The sequence below is a fragment of the Fukomys damarensis genome, unplaced genomic scaffold (genome assembly GCF_012274545.1).
Source record: "Fukomys damarensis isolate Sample0158 unplaced genomic scaffold, DMR_v1.0_HiC HiC_scaffold_7, whole genome shotgun sequence".
NCBI classification, from domain to species: Eukaryota; Metazoa; Chordata; class Mammalia; order Rodentia; family Bathyergidae; genus Fukomys; species Fukomys damarensis.
The window spans coordinates 38,352,551-38,379,645 of NW_022900919.1; the positions used below are offsets into that span (position 1 = coordinate 38,352,551).

Below are 27,095 nucleotides of genomic sequence, written 5' to 3' on the forward strand. Positions count from 1 at the left end.
TTTTTCCTCTGTAGTTATAAATGATGTCAGGAACCAAGTTTATGAAAAAGTCACAACACATGCAAGATTGCATCTACTTCCGTACTCTAATATCTCAATATTCACAATATAGCCCTCAAACTGCTGTCCTCTTGCATAATGAAGCCATCCAAGAGGAACAAATGTTCATCTAAAAATAGAATCCATTATGTATAGCAGTAGTCATTAGCTTCTTAGTATAGCAACTAGTTCTGCCTCATAAAACTTTTCACTGAAGCATTCATTTCACACAGGTGCACTGTTCACCATGATTCAAAATTATTTCCAAATTGCAGCCCCTAAGGAAATGGGAGTTTTGCAACAATGCCAGAGAGAAATCTCATGCAAAATCATTCTCATCACAATCTGCATTCACTGCAGAAGGCAGAGTGGAAACCAACCATTCTAATGGGAGGGACATGAATGTCACTTTTCTCACATGTATTAGGTAGAGGTGACTAAATGGCAGGCTTCCTGCACACCTGTAAATTATCTGACTGTCTCTGGTTTCCCTGGTAGGGTGTGTCAATAAAGGAACAGTGTCTATACACTGCTAAGAAATGAGACAATGTTGCAATTTAATCGGATAACATCTGCCTTTGTAGTCATATTTTAAAATTTAAGTATAAAAATGAAATAAGTATATAAAGCTTTTTTTGCATTGATTGAACCCTAGGCCATGTGTATACAAAGCAAATGCTTTTCCACTGAGCTACACCCTCGGCCCTTTAAAGTCATTCTTAACATTGTATTTCCTTATTCATAAATGCAGCTAACTTAATTAAATATAAAATTTAAACAGCACCTTGATCTAATGAATAATCTATAAAAACCAAACATGAAGGTTCATAAACAGGGGTCGATTCCTGAGGCATGTTCGTAAGGCCAGAAAAAATGGCTCAAATCTGGAGCATTCAATAAATGTGAAGTTAGATGAATTTAAATCAACCTGATGATGGCCAAAAAAATCTATTTTGATTCACTCTTGGATATTAAGAATTATTCTAAAAAATGCTTATCATTTCCTGCCTTATTAAGTACAGTGTAGGGAAGATTCTCCAATAATTCAGGGCCTTGCAGGGCCTGTGAGTACTCGCATGGAATATTATTTCTGCTGGAAAGTAGGCTATGCCATGGACAAGACAAGACAGGAGACCCTCTCTCAGAAAGATTGCTTAATGAATCGAGGATGATAGTTTGCTTCCTATCAGTGCTCACCTTGGCTACACATTAGAAATCAAATGAGGAGCCTCAAACTCCACAGCAAGCCCACTGGCCCAAGTGGACAGCAGCCCCCAAAGGCAACACTCTGGGTGAGACCCAGGCAATCACATTCTGCAAATCTCCTAGAGGAACTGGATGTGCAGACAAGTTGAGAAGCCCTTTCTCATTCAGTTTACCTCTTCTGGGCAAATATACTATGCCAATTGAGATTTCTTCTTCAAACAAATCAAAGGAAAACTTCTCAGGTAGACTGAACTTTACATATTAAGCAGGTTTGTAAAAAGGTAAAAACTTAAGAGCCAAGACACACAGCTAGACAGGCTTCGCTGACTTGATTCTGCTCCTGATGATGCCTTTAATCAAACATATGACCTACGTTAGTACACAATCTCTGGGTGGATTTCTGTCACTCCCTTATAAACAAGGATAACTAAAGCATTGTTCTCCAGGGCCTTACAAAATTGACTGAATATATGACAGGTATAGTACAGAATAGTTATATTCCATAGTGCATTCATATAGACACACTAGTGTACATACTGCAGTATGCACATATAGAATACAGTATTTATATTGTATACATATACACATTCTATGCAACATGGAGGACATAGTCATTATATATACTACAAATACACACCATACACACCATATATCTATCCTATATAAATATATATAATAAACACATACTATCAGTATACACACCGTATATATGTATTAGGATCAGGCCTGGCATTCAGAAAACACTGTATCTGTGTTTTTTGTTATTTTACTGATAATTATACCAATAATAAAATGATATAGCCAAATCCAACTAGCAAATATCAAATCTTTCCCTGGACTTGAGAAACATTTTTATATATGACTACTGACGATTTCCCAAAAAATTTGTTGGACAAAGTTTGCATTTTTGTCTTTTCAAATTATTTAAGTAAAATAAACAATAACACAACAGGAACAATGGAATAAAATATATTCTTTGGAGTGTGTGTAATAAATGCTTATGTAGTTCAATTGTTGATTACATTTAGCTTTACTAAAAGGCAAAAACAATTTGATTAAATACAGAAAGACTAATACCCTGTCAGTAGTATCAAACGATCTTGAAAAGGCAAAAACAAATAACAAGAGACCAACCAGATACATCCACTATATCTACAGCATCTGTAATTCAAACAGGGAGCACGACCATTTTAATGGCAAGTGTCTGGAATTCTATTCAGGACCACAGATTTCACTAACAGGAAATAAAAATTCTAAACAATATATAAATGTAAAAAAACAAACAATATATAAATGAAGGTCTTCTTCATATTCTTCTGACTCACTGCTTCAAACCATTTTTGGTATTGAGAAGTACAAAGGTCTTACTACAATAATTTTATCAAATAGAAAATGTAATTTCTCTCATAAGACTGGGAAAAACTAAATATAAGCAATTCATGATGCTGAGACATAATTTTGTAATTAAATTATGTTAGGAGTATAAGATTTTGAAAAAAGGCTAGGGTACGTTCATATGTTTCTAAACTCTACTTGCAATGCCTTAAAATGAGCATTGCTATTGTTACTCTCATGATGAGGTATAACAGTAGTGACATAAAAATAATATGATGTATTTATACCCTAAAAATGACTGCAAAGAAAGTTCCATAATGCCAATATATAGCAGCTAGGTTTATCTTAAAGTACACTTTAAAAACCTGTATCCAAAATACAAAACCTACCAAAAAAAAAAATGAATAAACTCCCTCAAGAATGTGTAAAAGATCCCGTTCTAATAACATCTCTTCCTGAATTGTGTTTCCAGCAGAACAGTTGGCCATCCAGAGTTTATACTATACTAGTCAGAGTTTATGGAAGTGAACTCTGGGGCCACTGCAGTGGGGGAAAGAATAGTACTGGTAAAATAGAACTTATCCCAGAAGTTGGATTGATGAGGAGAGACTTGTTCCTAGCAACATGACCAATAGCTGACTACCCAATAGACACTCAAATACATTAAAAGTTTCATTTCTAAGAATCTACTCAGTGAGGAGAAGAAGCTTCCTTATGACAGTATAAATACAATAATCCTGAAGCAATAACTTTAGGAGAACAAGACACAGAAAACCATGATAGCATCCAATTTCTCTTATAAATAATACTACTTTGTCCTATCAAAGTCCTTTAAATTATCTTAAAGCTTGTCCCATAAGATGCTTCAGATTCCCAACGGTCTAAGAAACTTTCACCTATGATGGAGTATTTATTAGCAAATTATCCTCAGAGGAAAAGTCTTTCAAGCAATAAATCCCTTCTTCTGCCTTCCATGGCTCTGTTCCCAAAACATTATGAAATACATAAATAAACATCTTGTTTGCCCAAACAGACCTAAGCTTCAGTGCTCTAGATCAAAAGACCATAACAGTCTAAACAGAAAACAGATCACTGTTGACTCAAAGAAGAAGAAAAAAGTGAATAAAGTATATGCATAGGTAAATGGTCACTTGGTTTTCAAAACAGCACATTTGTGATCCCTAAAAATTACTTAGGGACAACTATTTATTTAGAGTCTATTTATTATGTACCAGTACTAAAAGCTACCACAAAGGACTGAGAGTTTACAAAGTAGTAAGCATTAATGCTAGGCAATTCATTTTTCACATCAAGCCCTCAACCCTGAGAAAGTATTATCTGCCTGACAGAGGAGAAAACCACAGCTTAGATTGTTAAAGCGATTCACAGTCAGTGACTCATTAAATATACAGCAGACCCAGAAGTCAAACCCACATCTACTGCAACAACTGCAAATCTGGTTTCATAACCAGCTTCATATTTCCCAAGTTTAAGACTGTTCTAGGAAGACCAGCCCGAGCTTAAAACATTCACCTAATATGCCTCTTAACAAGGGAACGGTTGACACTCAATCAGAGGTATATATAATAAATTGTTATGTATCTGTATTAGGAAGTTCTAAGACAAGGGTCCTAGTAAAATTCATTTACTTTAGAGGTGGTCCTAGAATACATTAGGAACAAGAAAGGGAGACAGGAAGGGAAGGAAAACATACAGGTACATTTGTAGGCTAGTCATTTACCACACACAAGAAAAGTCAACACTATGTCTGTGGAATACATTAGACAAGCATGTGTCAAAGAGGAAACTCCACTGCTTCATAATCATTCATGAAAGATATGCCCAGTAGTTCTTTACAGTGACCAAAGATCTTTTAAAATACAAAATCACTAGATTTTCTTGTAGAGTTTTATGCTGTGACATCCAAAATGTTTTTGACTCATTAAACACTGGTCTCATGCCGAAAAATGTCACTATGGTTTATATAAATATTTAACTTTTCAACTTTGATATTAAACTGTATAGAAATCTAAGGTTGCCATAAGAGAAGGCTATCTATACCTTCCATTTATGGAAATTTAATCATCACTCTGCACAAGGATCCCAAGTGGTGTCTCCTGCAAAATCATAAAGTAGAGCAGGACAGCAGATGGAGCAGATGGTAGAACCAATCCCTCCTGCCCAAAGTCCCTAGAAATGACTAAATATGCAAGTATAAATGTATGTCTACAATCTAAGGTCATGTGTAAACGACAATAGTTGTACTTGTTAAATCAGAATGTATGAAACGTGGAAGATAAAAAAAATTAAGTAGGGGCCAGGTGCGATGGTGTACACTTGTAACCCCAGCACCCAAGAGGCTGAAGCAGGAGGACTGAGAATTCAAGACCATCCTGAACTATACAGCTCAATCATGTCTCAAAAAAAATGAAGTAGCGGATGACAACCAAGAAATATATAGACATTAAAATACAACAAGAATGAACCTATATGTCATCTAAATCAAGGGATACCAAATCAAGAAAAGTGTCTGGCCTAAGAGTGATAAAGTAGGGTTTGTTTGGACCTGGAATAGCTTCCTAAAAGTTCCTGTAGTGAAGATATGGTTCCAGCTGAGGGCGATATTGGAAAGTAATGGGAGCTCTAGGAGCTGGGGCCTAGTTAGTCAAAAAAGGTTTTGGTAGGGGGTGGACTTTGCAGGGTATAGTTTGTGTGCTCCATCCCTACTGTATTTCCTGCCAAGCCACCAAGAGCTTTGTTCTACCCCTCCCTGTAGGCTCAAAACCAGTGGAATCAGCTGAGCAGAGAATGAAGCCTCTGCAACTTTGAGCCAAAATAAACTTTCCCTCCTTTAAGATGATTTTCCCAGCATTTGTCACAGCTATAGAAAGCTGATTAACACAGGTAGCATCACCTCTAGTCCACCTGCAATTGGAAACCCTACCTCCCACATCGTTCACACTGAGCAGGGAAGAAACTCACAAGAGAGAGGCTACCATGGATCAAGACCATAGCTAGCCACAACTAGAAAGCACAGGGAGTCACCAACCCAAAGAACTACCTGTTTGAAGAAATTAAAGCTGGTCCTCAAAATCATGCATGGGATTTAAAAACCTAGATTCATAATAATGATAGGGAAAAGAATGATGAGAAAGGTTAAACAAAAAAAAGAAAGGCTGAAAGAAAATGACATCAAAGTTTAAAGCCTGAAGTCATCTTTTGCCATGCATTAATTAGATGCTAAGAAATGCAAAAGAAGCCACAGACAAGAAGAATGCATTTGCAACATTTTAACAGCTAATGGACTAATTTATAACACAAAGACAACCCTCAACGCAAGGGCAGGGCTACAGGCAGATAATCCATGTAAGAGAAATGGCCAAGAAACTTTATAGGAATATGCAGTTTATGAACAACTCAGCCTCGGGCAGATTAAAATAGACTGGCAAAAATTAAAATGTTTCCTAACAATGTTGGTTGGGATTTGAGAAAACAGTTCCTCCCACAGAGAACTGGTGGGTTTATGCAACCACACAACCAATAGCTAAAAATTAGGATTTGTATAGCCTTGCATCAGTAATTGTGTTTCAAAGCATTTCTTTTAGGGAATCCCTGCCCCATATAGCCAGAGAGGGATACACAAGGCTGACTACTGCTCTGTCTCGAAGGATTGTGTGTGGTAGCCCTCAAATTAAAAACACACATCGAGGACCCAGTCTGTTCTTTGGCATACAAGAAAACAATTTAAAAGAATGAGGTAGATATGCACACATCAAAAGTTTTCTAAAAAGGTTTGCATACTGTGAAGTGAAAAGGAATTGTGGGAGTAAAAATAACACAATGGCAGTTAGGGTAGAAATGGATATAAACAGAACAAAATAAAACATTTCCAGAGTTATGCATGTCCAAAGTCATTAAAAAGAGGCCTAAGAAGAAACCAGAAAGCTAGTTGATTCTGGACAAAGGAGTAGGGTTGGGGTCTTAGGAAGAAGGGAGTTACCAATATTTATACTGCTTTACTCTCTTTAAAATCTTAGATATTACATACAAAATTAAAGAAGAATTTCTGTAACAAAATAGAAAGAGTGTATCATTGAAAATGTGTAGTCTTTTTCTCAAATTACTTTTTTAAGTTCATTATATATTCCCCTAAGCTTCTGTTTTAGGGATGATAGAAGGAAGAGTTCACTACACTAAATTGAAGTTCTTGGATCTGAACTCATAGCAGCTAGTTTTATTTTTACACCAACCTTGGCACAGAAGCAGGGCATCAAGTTGCAAGGCAACTGTCTACTTTTATTTCATAGTTGAGCAGGATGGGTTTTTATGAGCTCTTTCACACTGACCCCTTTTTCTTGTTTAGCCTTTCCTTCATAATTGTGGTGCCAGTTCTGGTAGTCACATGGTTTTCATGGCTAACATTTCCTGTTATGGTTTCTGGTGCCCACATGGCATACAGCCAAAGAAAAGTCATAATCCTAATGTAGGCAACCTCTTCACTACTCAGGCTGGGCAGGACTCCATTCCCATCCACGACTTAGAAATAAACTTCTCTTCACATAATCCACATTTACAAAAAAAAAAAAAAAACCACAGTGCTTAAAATAACCAATTCAGACACTTGTTTTTGCTAATTATATTCAATAAGATTTACAGAGTCAACAATAAGTGGAAAGAAGTGTCAAAATAAGTCCAGAGCTAGTACAAAGTCTGAAGATTTATCCCTAAAATCATATTCATAGTTATCTGCTTCCACCAACTCCAAACCTTCTGGCAATGTTTCACTAAGGCACATTTCAGCTACCTAAAAAAGACTACCTTGGTCTGTTGTTTTTTTTTTTAATTCTGAACCCTATCATCTTTGCTGTCTTGTCACCAACCATTTCTATAGTGACAAATCAAAGGAGGGTTAGGGAAGGCAGCATGAAACTGTCTATAGAGAGAAAAGCCACTAGCTTGAAATCACTGCCTCTGGTATAAGGTACAACACAGCCATGACAAGAGAAGTACACAGGTTTGATACTATAAAATGTGAAGAATTTCTTCCAATGCTATAAAAAAAGAAAGCTCTTAGCAAGGGATGGTGGCATGCACCTGTAAGACCAGGACGTAGAAAGACTGAGGCAGGAAGATACAGGTTTCCGTCCTATCATTGCAACCTAGCAAGACCCTATCTTAAAATTTAAGAAATACAAAAGGTCTGGGGATATAGCCCAGCAAAGGCTCTGGATTTGATCTCCAGTACCACAAAGGAAGGAAAGAAGGAAGGACAGAAGATAGGCAGGCATTCTTGCACTAGTGCTCACTTTTTTGTACACACAGGAGGCTTCGGGGGATTGCTAATCAATGTGCTTCAGTACAAGTTCAAGGATCAAAGGGGGAATATGCTGAGAAAACCCAAAGGGAGAAGACAAGAGAGGTAATTATAATAAATACCAATGCCGGAATCTCAATCAATGGAAAACAAGTGTGTAAAATAAAAGAGTAAACTTAAAAACATCCTATTTTGTCCTCTGAGACAGGATCTCCATACTACCTGCAATAGATTCTTAAGACTAATTTCCAGAAAACAAAATATTTTACAGAAAGTACTCCTCTAAATAGCATCAGGATGGCACCATTGGGCCACGTACCTTCAAATGATCTTATGCCAAAACACCGACTAAAAGGTGGTATGCCATGCTTCCCTTGTACGTAGCATTTTTTCAGCCTGAATTTGCTGTAATATGTCATTAGTCCATCTCCTAAAAGTACATGCATCACTTGCTTTGCTTTCAGCACCAGGCTTGAAGCCAGAAAGAAAAGGACAAACTTGAAATCATGGTTTCATTTTTTCCTTAAATTCTCACATCTTTTAGATTGTGAGATACAAAATTATTAACTAAAAAAATAAACTTCCTAGCTGACAAATGACTGAAGGACAACTTAGGTATCAGGAAAGTAAAAAAGTGAAATTTATTATAGCTTGACTAGAATGCTAAGATTAATATCCGTGAAAAGAAAATCAATAAAGAAATAAAAGTACCTGCTACTCCATTATTTTTTCAATTTGTCATAAACACTATCATAATCAAGAGGGAAAGGGCCTGGTGTAAAAAAATAAAAGAAAATTTCCAGGCATAGGTCAAAATATTGAGTTCATAGAACAACAGAGATGCATCAAACAGCCTTTGGTTCTAAACCCTTTCTCTTCCTTTAGCAAAGAAACATTTATGATTGGTCTTCGAGCAGAGCTTAACGGAGTTGCCATGAATTATTTAAAAACCCCAAAATATCTTCTGTTGCTTTTATGGAAGCTTGATTTACAAGCTGAAAAATCAGACTGAGAGTTTGGTCTCTTGTACAAATATCCAACCTTTAGAAAAGCTCTAGGCAATATAAATATCTTTCACGAATATAGCTTCAACAGCTCTAAAAATAGCCTTTAGGAGGAGGGAAAAACACCAAAAACAAACCCTCTTTCAAGCCATTGTTTTATACAGAACAGCAGGAAACCAAACAGAATGTCTAAGCCAAAGTGATTAACACACTCAGTAATAAACATGAACATTAAATATGAAATCTTACTCAAACATTATTTTTGACATTCATGTAGTCTATGAATTCCCACATCTGTGGCCACAGATGTTTGCAGGACACTCATATAGTAGAATAAAGTAATTACAGGACCACAGGCTGGAATTTGTCTTGGGGTGATGTGCAAAGACTGGCCTTACTCGGCAGACATCGCAGAACCTTGCACAAGGATCCCTATCACCTCTCTCCATGCCACTGCACAGGGCCATGTCCACTGCTCAGGGGTGTAACTGAAGTTGCCTCAAAGGTAGAAAGTGAAATTCACAACTGCAGGAACTCTGGATACCAAAGATCTAACATGGGCTTTTGAAAGACCTAATGATTTGAACCTCTTTCAGAAACAATTGTGGAGCTCCCAGCCATTCTAATGACTTTCTATTGCTATTCTATTTGTTTCAAAAATGTGTTTAGCACCCTGAAAATCTCTATCTCATATCTCCAATTATCATAAGTTACAGAATCAAAATATTGCATATACTGGGCCTCTCAGGTTCAAGTGTAGATCTGTGCCAGTGAAACTTGAAATAATAACCACTCTTAATGAATATTCTGGTCTAACTGCCCATTAAACCCCAAATGAATCTTATGATCTGCAGACATTCTACTTTTTAATAATTCAAGATGGAATCATCAATTGGTTTCATAATAAATGAGGTACTAAATTCATGGTATTGTGGGCAGAAAGCTAATACAAGAAGATACCTGACAACTGAAGGAAAAGCTTAAAGGAATCAGATCCTTGATTTTCACTAGAAGCAATTATCAAGGTCAAGTTCCTGTTGATGCTGAGAGAATCCTTAATGGCAGCACTCCGGAGAATGAAAAGAGGAAAAAAGCTAATTGTATGACCATTGGGTCATTTTTTTGCATTCCTTATGGGTGGGGACTTAAATTAGTAACAGTCTAATTATTTTTACTCTAAATGTTATTCACATAACCATATTTTTGTCTTAACAAATGGAAGCAAAATGGGAAAATACCAATTATTTCAGTATTTGGTGAAGGTACTATTTCAAATTACTATCCTTGAGAAAACTTCAGACTCTTGGCCTTAGATGTTCTTTAGAAGTAAAATCTTTGAAAGAATTGTAAATGGTCATCTTTTAAATGAATATGCTTATACAGTTAATATAAAAACTTTGCAAACAAGTGAGCAACAGGAAAACATAAGAAAGAAATATCTCCGAGTGGGGGATTTATCTCAGTGGTCAGTGGTTCCACTTCCTGCCTAGCAAACTCAAGGTTCTGAGTTCGATCACCGGTCCAAAAAAAAAAGAAAAGAAAGAAAGAAATATCTTATTTCTTACCTTGTTTTGATCTGTCCAGTAAAAGAAAAATCCCTGAGGGTCAGTCCTCAAAATAATTGGAGTAACAATAGTGGAGTCCTAAAGATGAAAGAAACCACATATATATGAACATATATCACAGTGGAAATCCTAACCTACTACTATACTAAAGAAGTAATAACTGGTAAAAGATTCTTAGATCTCGTGACTACTAAGAAAATTTTTAAAAGTTAGACACGATACATTTTAACTTCATGAGATTATTAACCATGTAACTGAGGCACTTTATTAATAACCAGAATATTTATAAATAATTTGTAATAGAAAAGGCCAGTAATTCAGTTATTAAGTTTTTACAGCACTGATGTTTTGTATTTCAAAAAGCTATTTTTAGCTTTCAAAATAATTTTAACACTATCATTACATATTTTACATGATTAAAGTTAATTAAAATCCATGCTTGAGGATAATATTTTAAATTACATTTGCTCCATAAAATGGTTTTTAATTGTACTAAAGAGAGTAAGCATAGCATTTGGGCATTGCCGTTGCCAAGGGTAACAGTAAATAAGGCCATCTTCTACATATTTGGAAAGAAACACACAAAATTCTTGCAAATTTAAATTTCACATGCTAAAATAAAACATCATAGACAAAGTCTTCTGAGTTTAATGCATACATTGTGATTATAATATCAAACATTTCTAAAATATGTGTTCTTTTCTTTTAGCAATTTTCAGAAAGATACACCATCTGCACAAGGAAATATGCACTGCCAGATATGGATTTTGATACTGAAATACTTAGGCCTTTGAAGAAATTGCCACTTTGCCTTAACTTTTTTTATGTATACCACAGCTATATATCATATCCACCAGGTGGTCAAATGAACTTGTAACGAAAAGTAGAACTTGCAGGGTCCAATTTGAAATTTGGGATTTTTGTTTCCTTCCTGATCAGTAGATCAATAGTAACGGTTTTAATCTACTCATTAAGTTTTATTGAAAACAAGTAGCTCTGGAAGCCATCCTTTTGAGTTGAAACTCCTGCCTGCCCATTTTAAATAACTGGTAAAAGAGGAAGGAAGATCATAATGGTTCTTCCAAAGAGGGATGCTGTGAAATTAAGCAAGATAATTTGAAAAAATCACCTAGGCACATGCTTGCCACACAAAAATGTTCACATTGCCATTATAGTTTACTATAGTTTAAATTGGTTGCTTAAAATATTACACAAAAGTTTATTTTTGTATGGTTTTCATTATAGTAAAACACATACAAAATGTATCCTTTTTATGTACACAGCTCAGTGGCATTAAATGTACTATCATCCATCTCCAGAACTTGTTCATCTCTGCAAACTGAAGCTCCATTAAACAATAACTCATCCATCCTCCCCACAGCCTCTGCAAACCAACATTCTACCTTCTGGTGCTATGAATTTGCCCATTGTGGGTTAACACAGATAGGTGGAATCATACAAACTTGTTATTTGGGGTCTGACTTATTTTATTCAGCATAATGTCCTCAGAGTTCACCCATGCTGTAGGAGATGTCAAATCTTCATTTTCAAGATTGCCTAATGTTCCATTTTATGCATATACCATATTTTGTTTATCCGCTCTTTTGTCAATGTATATTGGGGTTGTGTCTACCTTCTGGGAATTGTGAATGATGCAACCAAGAAAGGAGCTGTGCAAATATCTCCTTAAGACTGTGCTTTCAATTATTTTTAGTGTGTACTCAAAAAGAGAATCACTAGATCATATGATAGTTTTATTTAATTTTTTTTGAGGAATTGCTGTCCTGTTATGCTTAACATACATTCTTAAGATGCAGTCTGAAAAATATCTTTTACAAGGATTTTGCTTAGGTGTGGAACTTCAGCTTGGGTTTTAAATTTTCAAGATTACTTTTAAATGTCAAAAAAAAGACATTTGGAAATAAATTTGATAGTCTAATCAAAGAATAATTTTAAAATATTTTAGTCTTTTCTATGAAATGACTTGCATAACAGTTCCCAGCAGTATTTCCAATAAATCACAGCAATATTTTCAGTCCTGTTTCATCACCTACTCTAGAGGTGAGAAAAATAAAAGCTCTGACAAGCTGCATACAGCACACATTCCCATTTCCAGGTGAACTGGAACTCACCTGTAGACTAACTTATCACTTCAGGTCAGTTCCTTTCCTTATCAGAGATCAGAGCTCTCTACAAGATATGAATCAAAACCTTAGTGATAATTCATTGCAGATTTGATCCCAGACCATCAAATATTTAAGTTAGTTCAAAACTGCTCAAAGTAGATTTTAGAACACTGTATGGGGCTGCCTCCTTTGTTTGAGATACTGCTACTTCTAGCTTATTCTTTCTCCTCCTTCAAAATTAAAGCTCCTTTGTTAAATATTTTCTTGACCCCAAGCTTCCAGCCACATTTTCTGTTAGATGATCATTTATCTCGGCTCCCTGCCGGCTTCCTCTGTAATCACCTCTAACATTCCAAGATCAGCTGTATAACTTGGCATTCTTGACATGCAAGGCAGGAATTGACCCAGAAATACACAAATCTCCATTATCTGCTTTGTTCCTCCCTCCCACATGGCTGCAAGCGTCCATCTTCTACCCATACCAAAGTAGCCACTCAACTCAGGTCTCAAGTATTTGTAGCTGTCAAAACATATTGCCAGGTGGGAAGCTCGAAATATGTAATTATCTCTCCTTACAAAGGCAGGTGCAGATAGGCTACGACTCTTGAAACAATTTACTACAAAATAATGAAATCAACCCTCAACCCTCAAGGGTCTATTCCTCTTTTCTTTTTTTTTATGTTTTGCTTGTTTGTTTATCAATATAAGTAAGATGTGTGTTCCATACAATGGTGGTTTTGAAATTTTCCGGTATATCAGATTCACTGAATGGATGTATATAAAACCACATGGCTGGGCTCTATCCCTGGAGTCTCTTGATTTTAAGATCTGTGGTGGAATAAAGAATCTGCACTTCCAAGAAGTTCACAGTGACTGCTGATCCAGGAACCACACCTTGAGAACCACTGATAGAGGCTGACAATGGGCAAGGCTTTGGGTCAAGAACACACTGATGGAAAGGTCCAAGGAGCACCAATGATCTTAGGAGGTGGGCAAACCTATATTTCACAAACACGTTGCTTCTACCTAAGAACTGAACTTTAATTTACTCACTTAAACATATAAGGTATTTATCCCCCCAAAATCTACCTTTAATAAAAAGAAAGCAGAACTAAACATATCCAGTTAGTAACTGTGGATAATGTACAGTAAATTCCATTTTATTCTTCATTTCATAGAAATATTCTCATTCCTATTTCATCATTAGTGAAGAGTCATATGGTGACAAAAAAGCTGATGTTCTGCAATTTACATGAATCTTCAAAAAGTCTTGAGGCCCAATAAAGGGCAGTCAAGGAACAAGAAGTAAAGAACCTTCCACAAAACCTTAACATCCAGAAAAACGAGAATTATTTTGGCAAGCAGAAGAGCTATTAGCTTCAAATTAACATTACTAAGTCTCTTAAAAATAATAATGTGTTTATTAGTGAACTTAGGTAACTAAATAATGAATCCTAAAGTATTCATGCTTTGAGTTTATTCACTAACAGAGGAAATGACAAGGGAAAATAGCCCAAACTCCCTTCCAGTACCAGAATGCCTTCTTTAAAAACCTTTGAGAGAATAATAACATGAAAATCCTCAACATCTGATGTGAGCTAATCACTGTGAACTTTACATGGGGTTTCTCTTTGAGTACAGTTATGTGTTCTGTAACAAGGTGTTGCTCAACAACAGACCACATAATGCCACAGGTCCCATAAGATTAAAATGGAGCTGGAAAACTCCTATTGCCTACTAGTTTTACTATACTTCCCTTTTATTTACGTTTAGATACACAAATATTACACTGTGTTACAGTTGCCTACAGTACTCAGTTCAGTGACATGCTGAACAGGTTTGTAACCCAGGAGCAACAAGGCTACACCATATAGCGTAGGTGGTAGTAGGCTATACCAACTACGTGCATGTAAATACAAACCATCATGTTTCAACCCTGAAGAAATCGCCTAACAATGCATTTCTCAGAATTATTCCCACCCCTAAGCAACACATAGATGTACGTATAGTAAAAGGTGGGTACTATTATTAACCTCATCTCACAGATAAATAGACCAAAGCTTAGGCTAGACTATTTGGCAAAGGAAACCCAGCTAAGCTAGTAAGGATCCTTTGGAAATTAAACCTTCAAATACACCACTGCTTCTCAACATTTTTTCAACATGGTCCCACTAAGATTTGACATTTACATTCCTAATCATCACCTAGGAAAATTTCACATTACAGATAGGTATCTTGAGTGTCTATTTCTATGCTGTTATGCATACCCGAACTTCACACAAAAAGAGATTTGGAGTGTTGCTTTTGTTTTTGTCCCCCAAGAACCACTTTTCATTTCCTGGGGTTGATATGGAGCTCACTGAAAATGCAGACTCTGTCCCTGCCACTGTCCAGGATAAGCAGCTCCCCCGTGGCAATGGAGCATGTGAGATGTAGCTACAGAGACTAAGATGTGCAGCCAGATTTTAAAGAATATAAACGAAAACAAGAATATGAAACAGTGCCTCAAGAATTTGTATAGGACTGCACATCGATATCGATATACTGGGATAGATAGAATATATTATTAAAACGAAGTCTGCTCTGTTTCTTTTTGTTTTTTTTTTTTTTTTTTTTTTTTTTTTACATATTCCCTCTCCTCATGTTGGCCTTCATCCTACTTGTAACTCAGGTCTTTTCATACCCAAAATTTCTCCAAGGAAACCCATTCTTCTCACAATTTGTACTTTTTTGTTGCTGTACCACTTGCCACCGTTACAAGAAAATAAGTGCCTGTATTTGTCTAGTATCTCTCTCTCTCAGGAGACTATGGGCTCTATTCAAACAGGAGCCAAGAGAGAAGACAGCAAAGCTGCTCAGTTCATGGCAGTCAAGAGGAAGAGCACAGAAGAGCACCAGAGAAACAAAACTTCCAAAGACGTCTCCCATACCATGACGCAGCTCCTAGCAGCACATTCTGCTATGGATTTAGTTCCTTATGACCCAATCACTTCTCCAGGAATATCTTAAACCAAGTTGACAATTAAGCTTAACAATCACAGTCACTGAATAGGTGAGTGGATATGTGGAAGGACATGGCAAGAAAAGAAGCAAGATAGATTCTGAAAAATATAAAGTGGGGTTGGTAACTAGCAAGTTGCCATGGAACCTGGCAAGAGATTTCAAAGCAATGGTGAGGGTAAAGTAAGGCCTAGGAGGGTGGAGGAGTGGATGGGTGGAAAAGAAAGGAAGACAGCGAGTAAAAGTTACACTTTCATTGTGAAGGGAAAGATACATAAGAGAGGGCTGTAACTAAAGGAAGGAGGAGCACGGCATTTAGCTCAGTGGTTCCACTGCTTGCCTAACAAGTACAAGGTCCCAAGTTCAACCCCTGGTACAGGAAGGAAGGAAGAGAGGGCCTAGGAGAATTGTACTGGTATCTATCGAATTTTGCTCTTGTGGTGTTGATTTTGATTTGGTTTCGCCTGATTTAGTTTGATTTTTGGCAATACTGAAGACTGAACTCAGGACCTTTCCATTGAGCCACATCCCAACCTTTCTTTCTAATTTTATTTTTGAGATAAAGTATCTTTTTAAGCCACTAATTTGCCCACTCTGGCCTTGAACTTGCGATCCTCCTGCCTCAGCCTCCCAGAGTGCTGGGATTACAGGCCTATGTCACCAGACCTGGCTTATGCTGGGATTTTTATGACCAAATTCTTTGCTATAACTTGTATCTTAAATGTTCCAAAAAGGCATATATGTTAAAAGTTGTATACCTACAGTGGAGCTACTATTGGAAGATGGTAGAACCTCTTAAAGGTGGGGGCTACTGGGAAGTCTTCAGGTCACTGGGCATATATGTACCTGAAGGAACCTGTGGGATCCTGGTCTCTTCCTTTCTCTTTTTTGCTTCCTAGTTTCAAAGTGATTAGCTGTGGTCTGCCATGCTCTCTTGCCACAATGTGCCACTTTGCTAAAGCAAAAGGACCAATCCATCATGGGCTGAAACCTCCAAAATTGTAAGCCAAAATAAAACTTTTCTCTTCATAAATTGATCAGCTTAGATATTTATTGCAGTGATGGAAAGTTGACACATGCACAGTATCAATATGTTCTAAGAAGAGCAGGAATTAGGAGCGGGAAAGGGGGGAAGTTAAGAGTTCTGTAACAGTGACTGCCACTGTTTCTATGCAGAGGAAATAATGTGGGTGCTATAGGCCTTTATTTGCTATTCTTCTTATTTTTAGAAATAAAGGTGGTAACACTTACTTTTTCTCTTTGTGAATCATTGAGATAGAGCAAATGTTTTTGCACCTGTCAGTCTTTTGTTTTATCATTCCCAATACTGTGAATTTCTTGAAGGGTAATTTTCATAAGTTGCATGTATGAGCATATTTTACAAAAACAGGGGCCACTGGTAACATTCAGAATAAAAGTTATAAATACATTAAGCACCATAATTTTCAGCTGATATTGAATCACAATTGAGTACACACTCAACCTTAAGTCATAGTTAAAACTTATAGGAGGTTAGCTCTGTATTGCCAAGAAACACTTTGCTTCTCAAACTCATATGGACAAACTATCAAAGGAGGCCCCAGAGTCCCACAGGATGCTGATAGATTTCAAATAGAATGGAAAGACAGACAACAGAACTTTCTAACAAAAGCCACATGCCACAGTAAAGGTCACGAAGGTCTCTTGGAGACAGGACCACCATCCAGGTCTGCTTCAAGGCTGCATATTCCTCCGTGTAAACCACTGTTAGCAGGACACACATGGTAATCTTCCTTCACCCCACAAATGTTCCCTGAACATCACCATCTCCAAAGTGCCAGGCCTATGATCTTCCTGAGGAAAGCAGATAAATAATATAACCCTCTAGAAGCCATAGTCTAGTTGTAATATAACAAGGATATCCACTCTGCACTAGTAATCTAGATCTGGTCTCTCAGCTGACATTTCCTGTTTGTATTTTAAACCATCCTACATCTTGCTTAGGAGATATGGCCCTTAACACTTCTTTTGTGCATTAATCTTTCATGGTCCACCATTTCCATAAGTCAAAGGATGAGACCAGCTATAAGAGTTGTCTAGCAAAAGATAATATTCCCAACTATGTTGGGAAGAGAAGAGAGAGTTGTAGAACTATAATGAATCTTACTGGACATTAAAGTGTCATTTTTAGGCAATGAGCAGAAATGACCTTTATTTTAACACCATTTGTCCAATATCTATCTTTTCATATGTGGGACATACCTTTCATATGTCCCATATAGAGTGACTGATGTAGAAAGTCTATAAAGGATATCCTGCATGGATAAAATGATTTTGTATATACACCATAAAAAGAGTTATTTTCAACATACTAATTGCAATGGTTAAGTTTAATTTTCAACTTCATTGGCTTGGGAGCCATCTAGGGGATTAGTAATGCACACTTCTGGGTGTTCTTAGGTGGGCCGTGGATCTGTGACCTTGGTTCCTGGCACAATGCTCTCTAGTGCTATTTCTCTGCTCTGCTCTTACAGCTGTGCAGGCCACCATGAAGTGAGCAACCCTGTTCCACCATGCCCTTCCATTTTCTGTCTTGGAGGCAACTGAACATGGACTGAAAGCTCTGAAACTGCAAGCCTATTAAGCCAAAAACTCCTTTACATTGTAGGCACTGAATATTTTGTCCAGCAATCGGAAATCTAATTAATACACTAGCCAGAAACAAGGTATGTGTAGGCATTTAAGCTTCATCAGTATGAATCATAAAATCAAGGAGAATCTTTGGAAAAATTAAATGAGTCATTTTCACCTTGTTTCATCTTAACTCTATACTAAAAAGTTTTTTGTGACCAAAGGATCCTATTTGGGAACGTCATGATAAACTGGAAAGGATCTTGAATTTAAATATAAGACCTAATTTTAAATTCTGATTCTAACTCTGATAGTTGTATGCCCTCGGGCAAAACACAAGTCACTAGGTACAAGGGAAGAACATTTGCTTTTACGCATCACTCACGATGGTTTCCATAAAAGAATAAGAGCAAATATGTATAAATCATGGTGCTTTATGAGTATAAGTGCCTACTATTAGGACTCACTCTCAATATTGAACTCAAGAGGCAACATTATATAGCAAAACTCCATGTGTCTCAACTGTAGTATTATAGGAGAAAACAGAATATTTAGATAATTCCTGCACAGTACGACTTAAATCATAAGACCCTAGAATCATGAAAGGCCAGGGTTATTGGCAAGGATTTGGTGCAGGAAGAAGAAACGTCTCTAGAATTTTGAACATAAAGAGAGTTGATGTAAGTAATAAAGAATTTGACAGAATCACTGAAAGGGCTGGGGAAGTGGGCCTCAGGTTGAATCTCCATGAATGATGCTACAACACCCATGGAGGCTCTAGCTCCTGAGGACAGCTTTGGTTCCATCACAGCCAGAAAGGTCAGAAATCAGGAAGGAACTACCAGAGTCCAAACACAGCCACTTAACCACAGGCAAGGGAAGAATAAGTGGAGATCAGGGAGTAGCCACAGTCACTGCTGCCTTTCGGAGCCACCAAAGCACTACCACAGAAGATGCCACTCCTTTAGCATCTCACATATCTGAGAAACAACCAAAAGACGCAGGAAAGCATCCTCGTTTGCATTCTATCCTCCAGTTTCATCACATGAATCCATTTAGTGAAACTTAATTTATTTCCAGAATATTTTCAAAGAAATCTGGTAAATATAGCTTCAGGTGTCCAGGCCTGTGTAACCGAAAGCCCTACTAAATGGATATAGGGCTGGATGCTGAGACCCAACCACATTCATCACAGTACAACTAAGATCATCAGGAGCTTCCTTAATGTTTTTTAAATCAACTAGACCAGCTATGGATTTGTTTGGTGGGCTTTGTTTTTAGCTCATACGGCTTTTTTTTTTCTCTCTCATTGAGTTTATTGGTACATTTTAGGTATACAGTACAGTTACATTAATCACTGGGATCTTGTACCTTTACATGACAGGTCTTGGTTCTCATTTTTTCCCCTTATCTATGCCCTCCCTTCATCCCCTCCTCCCTTCCCCATTTACAAATACTTTATTTCCATTTTTTCATTTTTTTCTTTTCCCTTATTTCCTTTCCCCTACCCTTCCCACTTCCGCTACACCTTTAGCCCTTATCTTCCTATTTCACATTGTCAATTATGCCATTAGGATCTTATGTGCCATTATAGTTTTTCACACCAGAGAAACTATTCAGTATTTACATGTGTGACTTATTTATTTCACTTAGGAGTATATCCTCAATATGCATCCATTTTCTATGAAAATTTCTCATTTTTTATGGCTGAGTTGTATTCCATTTTATAGAAAAACCACATCTTCCTTATCCAGTCTCCAACTGATGGGCAAATGTGCTGTTTCCAAGTTTTAGCTATTACAAACTGTGCCATTATAAACATGGGTGTGCATATATCACTGTGATATGATTCTTTTAATTCTTTTGGAAAGATACCCAGCAGCAGGATGGCTGGGTCAAATGGAACCTCTAATCCTAGTGTTTTGAGGCATCTCCATATTGATTTCCATAGTGGTTGTACCAGTCTGCACTCCCACCAACAACGGAGAAGGGTTCCTTTACCTCCCCACCAATATTTGTTATTGTTTGATTTCTTGATGGCTTTTTCTATAAAAGGAATCAAACTATTGACTTTTCAGTATCTCTATTTTATAGGCAAGATGTAAAGGGAAAAATTTTATTGTTTGTAGTGCTGATGATGGAACTCAGGGCCTTACACATGCTAGGCAGGTGCTGTACCTCTGCGCTATACCCCCAGCTCAAAATTTGTTTTTTTTTTAATAGCAAAATAATCTCTTAATCTTCTAGGTATTAGTGCTACATATTGACATACACCATGACCAGTTCAGGTAAAAATGTTTCCTTTGCTAACTAATCCCTTCTTCCAAAAACGTACATGTAAAACTTCAGTGCAATAAAACAAATGAAACGCTGCGAACTAAAAAAAAAAAAAAAAAAAAAAAAAAATAAAAAAAAAAAAAAAAAAAAAAAAAAAAAAAAAAAACTCCCCAAATGAAAAACAACAGATATAAGGTGTTTTTAATTCTGTGTTAATACAAATACTCATTTTTCATGCTTTATATAATAGTCCATTTCCCAACTTATAATAGTTTAGTTTTTGATAAAGACATAGATTTAGTCAACATCAATTAATATGTATACTTAAACATTTTTCCAGAACACAAATTAAAATAAAAATTTCTAAAAATTAAATTGATATATAGTAAAAAGAAAATCAAATATTAGATCTTAAAAGAGACTAGGGCAGGGGACCAGATAGATTTTCAAAGAGCCTACTGATCCTTTATGTCCTATTTAGGCTAGTTTTTCACAAGACTTGAAAACTTTTTTGGAATCTTATGGGTAAATTACCTCAAAAAGACATATCTACTTCTTTGCCTACTGAGACATAGGGGCATACGGCTCTTACTGGGAGATCAGATGTGGAACAGATAGGGAAAGGCTGAAATGGAATGGACTGAAAAATTTGTCTGAGCTTATGGAATTTACTATAAGATCTGAAAAGCTGCAGGAACTTCACATTAGCTCAGGTAACAGGGAAACTAACATTTTCAGTTACCAAGAATTTGTTTTTTAAGTGGAGACCTACAGCTTTAGTCAACAATTCATAATCAATCCTATTCTACTTCTGCTGGTACTTATTGTCCATAACATGAAAAAAAAATCTGATAAGAAACATTTAACTACAGGTTACCAACTGCACCATAAAAAGCAAAATGTTCCTGTTCCATTTAAATCTCATTTCAGGTAAATATAATTTGCAGCTATTTGCTGATAGGCTAAACTTTCAAGGGCTGTATTCAAGATATGTTAATAGTCAGAGCAAATTACCCTATTGCACCAAAGGTAGGAAATGTTTTCATCAGGTGTTTTGGAGCTGGATGGGGATGTTGTTAGTACAACATTGTAAGTGCACAGGACGCCACTGAATTTGTTACTTTAAAACAATCAATTCTGTGTTAGGTGAATTTCACCTCCATTTTTACCATATCAAAATGAAACAGTAAAATGTTTTAAACTTTAAAAGGCGGGTGCTCTGAGGTTGTAGCACAATGATGGAAACAACTGCTTAGTATGCACAGGTCCTTTGGTTCAAGAAGGAAGGAAGAAAGGAAGGAAAGGAGGGAGGGAGAGAGGGAAGGAGAGAGGGTGGCAATTGGTTAGAGAGCAAATCTAGGGATGAAAATACATTCCAGCAAGAACACTGTAGGAGTCTGCTCTTCCTTCCAGTAACAGCCTGTAGGCATTACAATTTCTTGTTAAATTATTAGAGCTTTGTTGAACTGTTTCCTCCTTTGCAGCATTTAGCATACCTGCTGCACTTCCTAGACTAAGCCTTAGGACAAAGACCTAATCGAGCACCATCTAACCTAAAATTTATCACTTTTGTTGTTATTGTTTAAGAGTGTCAATTCAGCAATAACAAAAATGTTTTCGGCCTAAGAGGTTTGGTTTAGTATGCATTCAAAATAAAAATTAGAACAGGCAAGCGGACTTTATGGAGTTAGAAGTCAGACTACCCTGGGGGGCGGGTAGGCACTAGAAAGGACTTCTGGGGCTGCTGATGCTACCTCTTGATCTTCTTGACCTTGTGTTGGTGACAGGCAAAGCTCACTTTGTGAAAACTACCCACCTGGACATACAACTGTCTCCTTTTGCTGTATGCTTATTACACTCTGATAAAAAAGCTTAACATACCTATATTGACTCAGTCAGGGAAAATGGTATGCTTACATTTAAATTACAGTAATGACTGTCAATATAAAATCCACAGAACTCAGGAGATATTTAAGTGACTCTTAGGGACACCTGCTAGCCCCCTTGAAATTCCACCTCTGTGGGTTACTGCAGTCTGGATCCACCACTATCAACCCAGGCTGATGATTTCTTTTCCCATAATCTATCCAAAAAGAAGCCTGCAGAGCTCCCATCCCACATGCTCTTGCCCTCTACTCCCTCATCTATTTTTCAGTGTCACCTTATCACCATTTTGGAAACCAGAACTGCAGATTCCATGAAATGCAAATGTTCTAACTAAGATTTGGTATAGGATACTGTCTTAACTCTGGATATTCTAGGGGGTGAGGAAGGGGGTAAATGTGGGCTTTACTTGTTTCAAGTCCACAAAATATTAATGAAAATCCAAACCTCTGGCTTCCTCAACTTGTCAAACAACTCAGTCTAGCAATTATGACTTTTGAATGCTGATTATGCTAGCAAAAAAGGATGTACAGTGCAAGATTATTTATATATGTGTACAGTATAAGTAGATTCAGAATTGTGAAGTGATTTATTTTAGAGAGAATGGGACCTGATTTGAATTGTATAGATTTATTTTCTCTAAAATATCTAAAATCTTAAAAGGGGTACAAATTGATTTTTTTTTACTCTCTAAATCACAAAATATAAAATCACAACATATTAAAGGGGATGGAAGAAAAGTCTGGATCTTCTCACTTGTAGAATGACAGAGATATCTAACTCATAGTGACAGACACCCTTGGTAAAATTCATATCCCTCATACTACTGGGGAACAATTTCATTGTGACTTTCCTTTGTATCTAGCACTATACAAAGCAGAAGCTGTATACACATATCTGCTCACTGCAACTGCTATTCTGTGAGGCAGAAAGTATTACAATCTGCACTTAGACATTGAGGAAACTGAGGCCAAAATATATATATTGAGCAACTTGCCCACAATGAACTCTGAATTTAGAAGGTAAGTATGAAGCAAAAAAGACATCCAAACAAATGAAAATCTTCCCATCCCCAAAAGTTGTGGGACAGAGACAAGGTCTTGGGCATGGAAAATGGGCAAATCAAAGGGTGCCAGAGCTCTTGTACTATTTTCCATCCTTCCCCTTTTCCTGTGCCCCATCTAACATAGAATAAAGCCAACGTCCATTAGAGGGTGGGAGAGAGTCTCCCATCTTACCATCTCCCTAGCTGAGGTGGAGAAAGTAAGTAACTCTCCACTGTCTACCTAAGCAGAGTTCTCTCATAAAGTCCACAGTCCTTTAGACCCACCTCCCACCACCACAGCCTGATACTGTAGGAATGCAAAATAAAAATTAAGCACATATATGAAATAGGAAGGAAAGGGTTAAAGGTGTAGGGAAAGTGGGAGGGATGGGGAAAAAGGACTAAGGGAAAAGAAAAAATATGAGAAAATGAAAAAATGGAAATAAAGTGTTTGTAAATGGGGAGGGGAGAAGGGGGGAAGGGAGGGCAGGGACAAGGGGAAAAAATGAGAACCAAGACCTGTCATGTAAAGGTACAAGATCCCAGTAATGAATGTAACTGTACTGTATACCTAGAATGTACCAATAAACTCAAAAAAAAGAAAAAAAAGGGAAAAGAAAAAATATGAGAAAATGAAAAAATGGAAATAAAGTGTTTGTAAATGGGGAGGGGAGAAGGGGGGTGAAGGGAGGGCAGGGATAAGGGGAAAAAATGAGAGCCAAGACCTGTCATGTACAAGATCCCAATGATGAACCTAACTGTACTGTACACCTATATACCAATAAGCTCAATTAAAAAAATCAAGCACATATAGTTGCTTCTTTAATTTCATGAATGAATCAGGGAACTATGACATCTCAGTTCTTTATCTGCTATCAAGTTAAAGAGGGCAGGTTTATTCTTGATGTTGACACTATATACACCATTAACAGTTTTAAAACAATCCCTCACCCACCCAGCCCCACACCTGGAGACCCCCATACCCCCTCATAATCAGGCAGCAAAAGGGTCAATGCCTGGCCTGGTACAACAGGATGTGTGCAGAGCCCTGCTTCTCCTCTTAGCCTCCTGCTGTCTTTGTGATTCATGAGTGCCTATATGAAAGCTTTGATTATCACCCTGAGAACATTGCTTCTATAAGGCTTTTGTAGGAAGCCAACACATTATGCATGACATGGCACCCTCTGCTCGATGTATTCCCATTGCATATGGTGAATGCCGTGTTTTGATCATTTAGGGAACAACAAATAACCTCACCATCCTTAATGTCTAAATTCATCATTTCTAAATGTCCCATTATGTATTGTTTTCTAATGGGCCAATAAAAATTTGTTTTGTGAGTTTGCCCAAAATCCCTCTTATAGAAGGAAAAGCAGGATTCTCCAGTTTTTAAGTGAAATCGGATATAAGAAAGTGCTTTAAATTATTCCCAGCATTTGCTTTCCCCCTAAACAAGCAGATAGGGATGTACCCCTGGGTGGGACAGCAGACAATTCCCCAAATCAGAGCCAAAGGGAAAGACAAAACTGCCTCCTAGACTAACTGACACAAAATCAAACTAGTCAGCTTCTTAAAATAATGTATCTGCTCACTCCCCTTTAAAACTGGTGGACATTTTAAAAATGTTTTCATTTACTATTGATTGAAAAGAAATATATTAACATGGGTTAATCCAGCCTGAGCAACAGAGACACTTTATAAAATATTCCAGAAGTTCTAAAAAGACTGTCCGTAGTTATGTTGTGGAGGTCTTTCCAACTCTTAGGTGGAAAGACGAATGAATTTCTCAACATACAAACATAAAGTTGGTAATGTATGTGTCATTATCACAGTTTTGCACAAGCAACAAAAGTTCAGAGAGAAGTAACTTACCTAAGGTCACACAGCAGACTGGCAAGAGACCCAGCAGGTGAGGTCTGTGACTCATGATCTAGTTCTCTTTGCTTTCAATCACAATCTCAGGGAGATGCAATAACAATAGTAAGACTAAACTGGCTTAACTGTAGAAGGTCAAATAGGAACTGGAAAGAGCTGAGGAAATGCTATGCGGGTATAAAGGCAATGTAACAAAATCTAAGCCTCTCTTAGTCCACAGATCCTGGAGAGCAAGGGAGCTGACACCTGCAGGATCACTCCAGGTCCAGGTAACCTGTCTCCAGGGTGCAGCCTGGGTATTCTCTTCACTAAGGTCTGAGATTCCATGTGCTGTCTTCTTAGTGTCAACACCTTTCCCAGGGGCTTCTCCAGAAACTCACTGCTGTAAGTCTCAGAAGCAGTTGTTCATTTCCCTTCGCTGTCTTCCCATGGTTTCTGACCATTTTTCCTCAGTGCACCACTCCAAAGTGCTTTCTCTTTGGAGTTTCTTATCATTTTTTTTCTCTTTCACCTAGCATGAAAGATCTGTAACAGCAGGGGCTTTGTCTACTTTCTTCATCACTCCAGGACATAGTTAGTCCAGGAATAGCACTAATAAATGAGCAAAATATTTGTTACATAAGTGCATGTACTACAAATCATCTACCAGGATATCTCAGTATGTATAGAAGACTTTAATTCTCTAAATGGCATTGGCTATTTTCTCCCAAACAAGATACTGTACAAAATGTAGTCATAGCTGTAAAGAAATCCAGAGCTTATGCTGAACCTCCTTATTTTCTTCTGTGAAGTGCCTCTCTCTCTCTCTCTCTCCTCTTCTCTGCTTTTCCCTCTCTTTCTGAGCAAATCGATCATCACATTAACTTACTTTGTAAGACTCTCAAAATGGGCAAGACAGTTTTACTTGTTAAATTCCATTTTCTTTTTTTCCCCCCCTTGGCACAAAGTATTTAATCTGCGTAAATTTATTGTTTAGATTCTATTCCATTCACAAAACATCCGGTCCAATTAAATTGGGACAGAAAGGAGAAAAGTGCAAAGTCCAGAGTAGGAAGATGCATGTTTACATCCTTGCCTGCAGCATTAAATAACTGGTATGAGCTTGCAAGGAAGCTGGGGCTCATACTTCAAGTCCCCTTTGTGCGTCCAACTGGACAAAATATAGATACAGGCGCACTCAGCTAAGTAATTGGATTCACTACCTGGAATGTTTAAATTGTTTTCAGACACTGGAAATTGGCTTAAGAAGATTAAAGAAAAATACCCTGGAGGATAACAGGCTATAATTTACTAGGTGGAAAAGCTTTTCAGCAACAAGAACGCCTCATTCTCCTATAATTCCCCTTGATTAAGAGACGTATTAGTCATTTAAATCTAAATTTCCTTCGATCCTGACAGTTCCTCGGGTTCATTATAGCAAGTCGTTCTTATCGAAAACCTCTTGAGTGGCATTCTGCACATAAAATTGATATTATAAAGTGCATGCCCAAATCGCATGTGATCAGTCAGATTGATGAATTTTAATGTTTAAAGGGCAACTTAGGTGGAGAGAGGAGAGGTTTTTGAAGTCCTGCGGTTTAACCAGCATATGAAACACTGGGGACCCCAGGGCTGGGCTAGGCTCTACCCTACCTGGCAAAAAGGTGCAAGTAAATTGTGGGGGAATGTCTTGAAGGGTCTGTTTCAAACTGAAGAAACCAGCCAGCTCAATCCTCATAAACTCGCCCTCCCAACCAGTCCGCAGGCCCACTGAGCCTTCCTGGACCCATTAAGGCCCCCATCTGCTCAATGGCCCTCTCCAGTTGTGTCCTCCCC

At 37.3% G+C, this 27,095-nt stretch overlaps 1 protein-coding gene across 1 annotated transcript in view; it reads right to left on the reverse strand.

The window, feature by feature from the left end:
• The window catches only part of Plcb1 (phospholipase C beta 1), a 690,814-nt gene extending 679,795 nt beyond the window's left edge, over positions 1-11,019 (reverse strand). The window contains exons 1-2 of the mRNA XM_033761014.1: positions 10,957-11,019; positions 10,464-10,541 (exon numbers count right to left, since the gene is read on the reverse strand). Coding sequence (XP_033616905.1) covers positions 10,464-10,541; positions 10,957-11,019 — 141 coding nt within the window. The remainder of the gene's footprint in view (positions 1-10,463; positions 10,542-10,956) is intronic.
• Between the last annotated feature and the right edge of the window lie 16,076 nt (positions 11,020-27,095).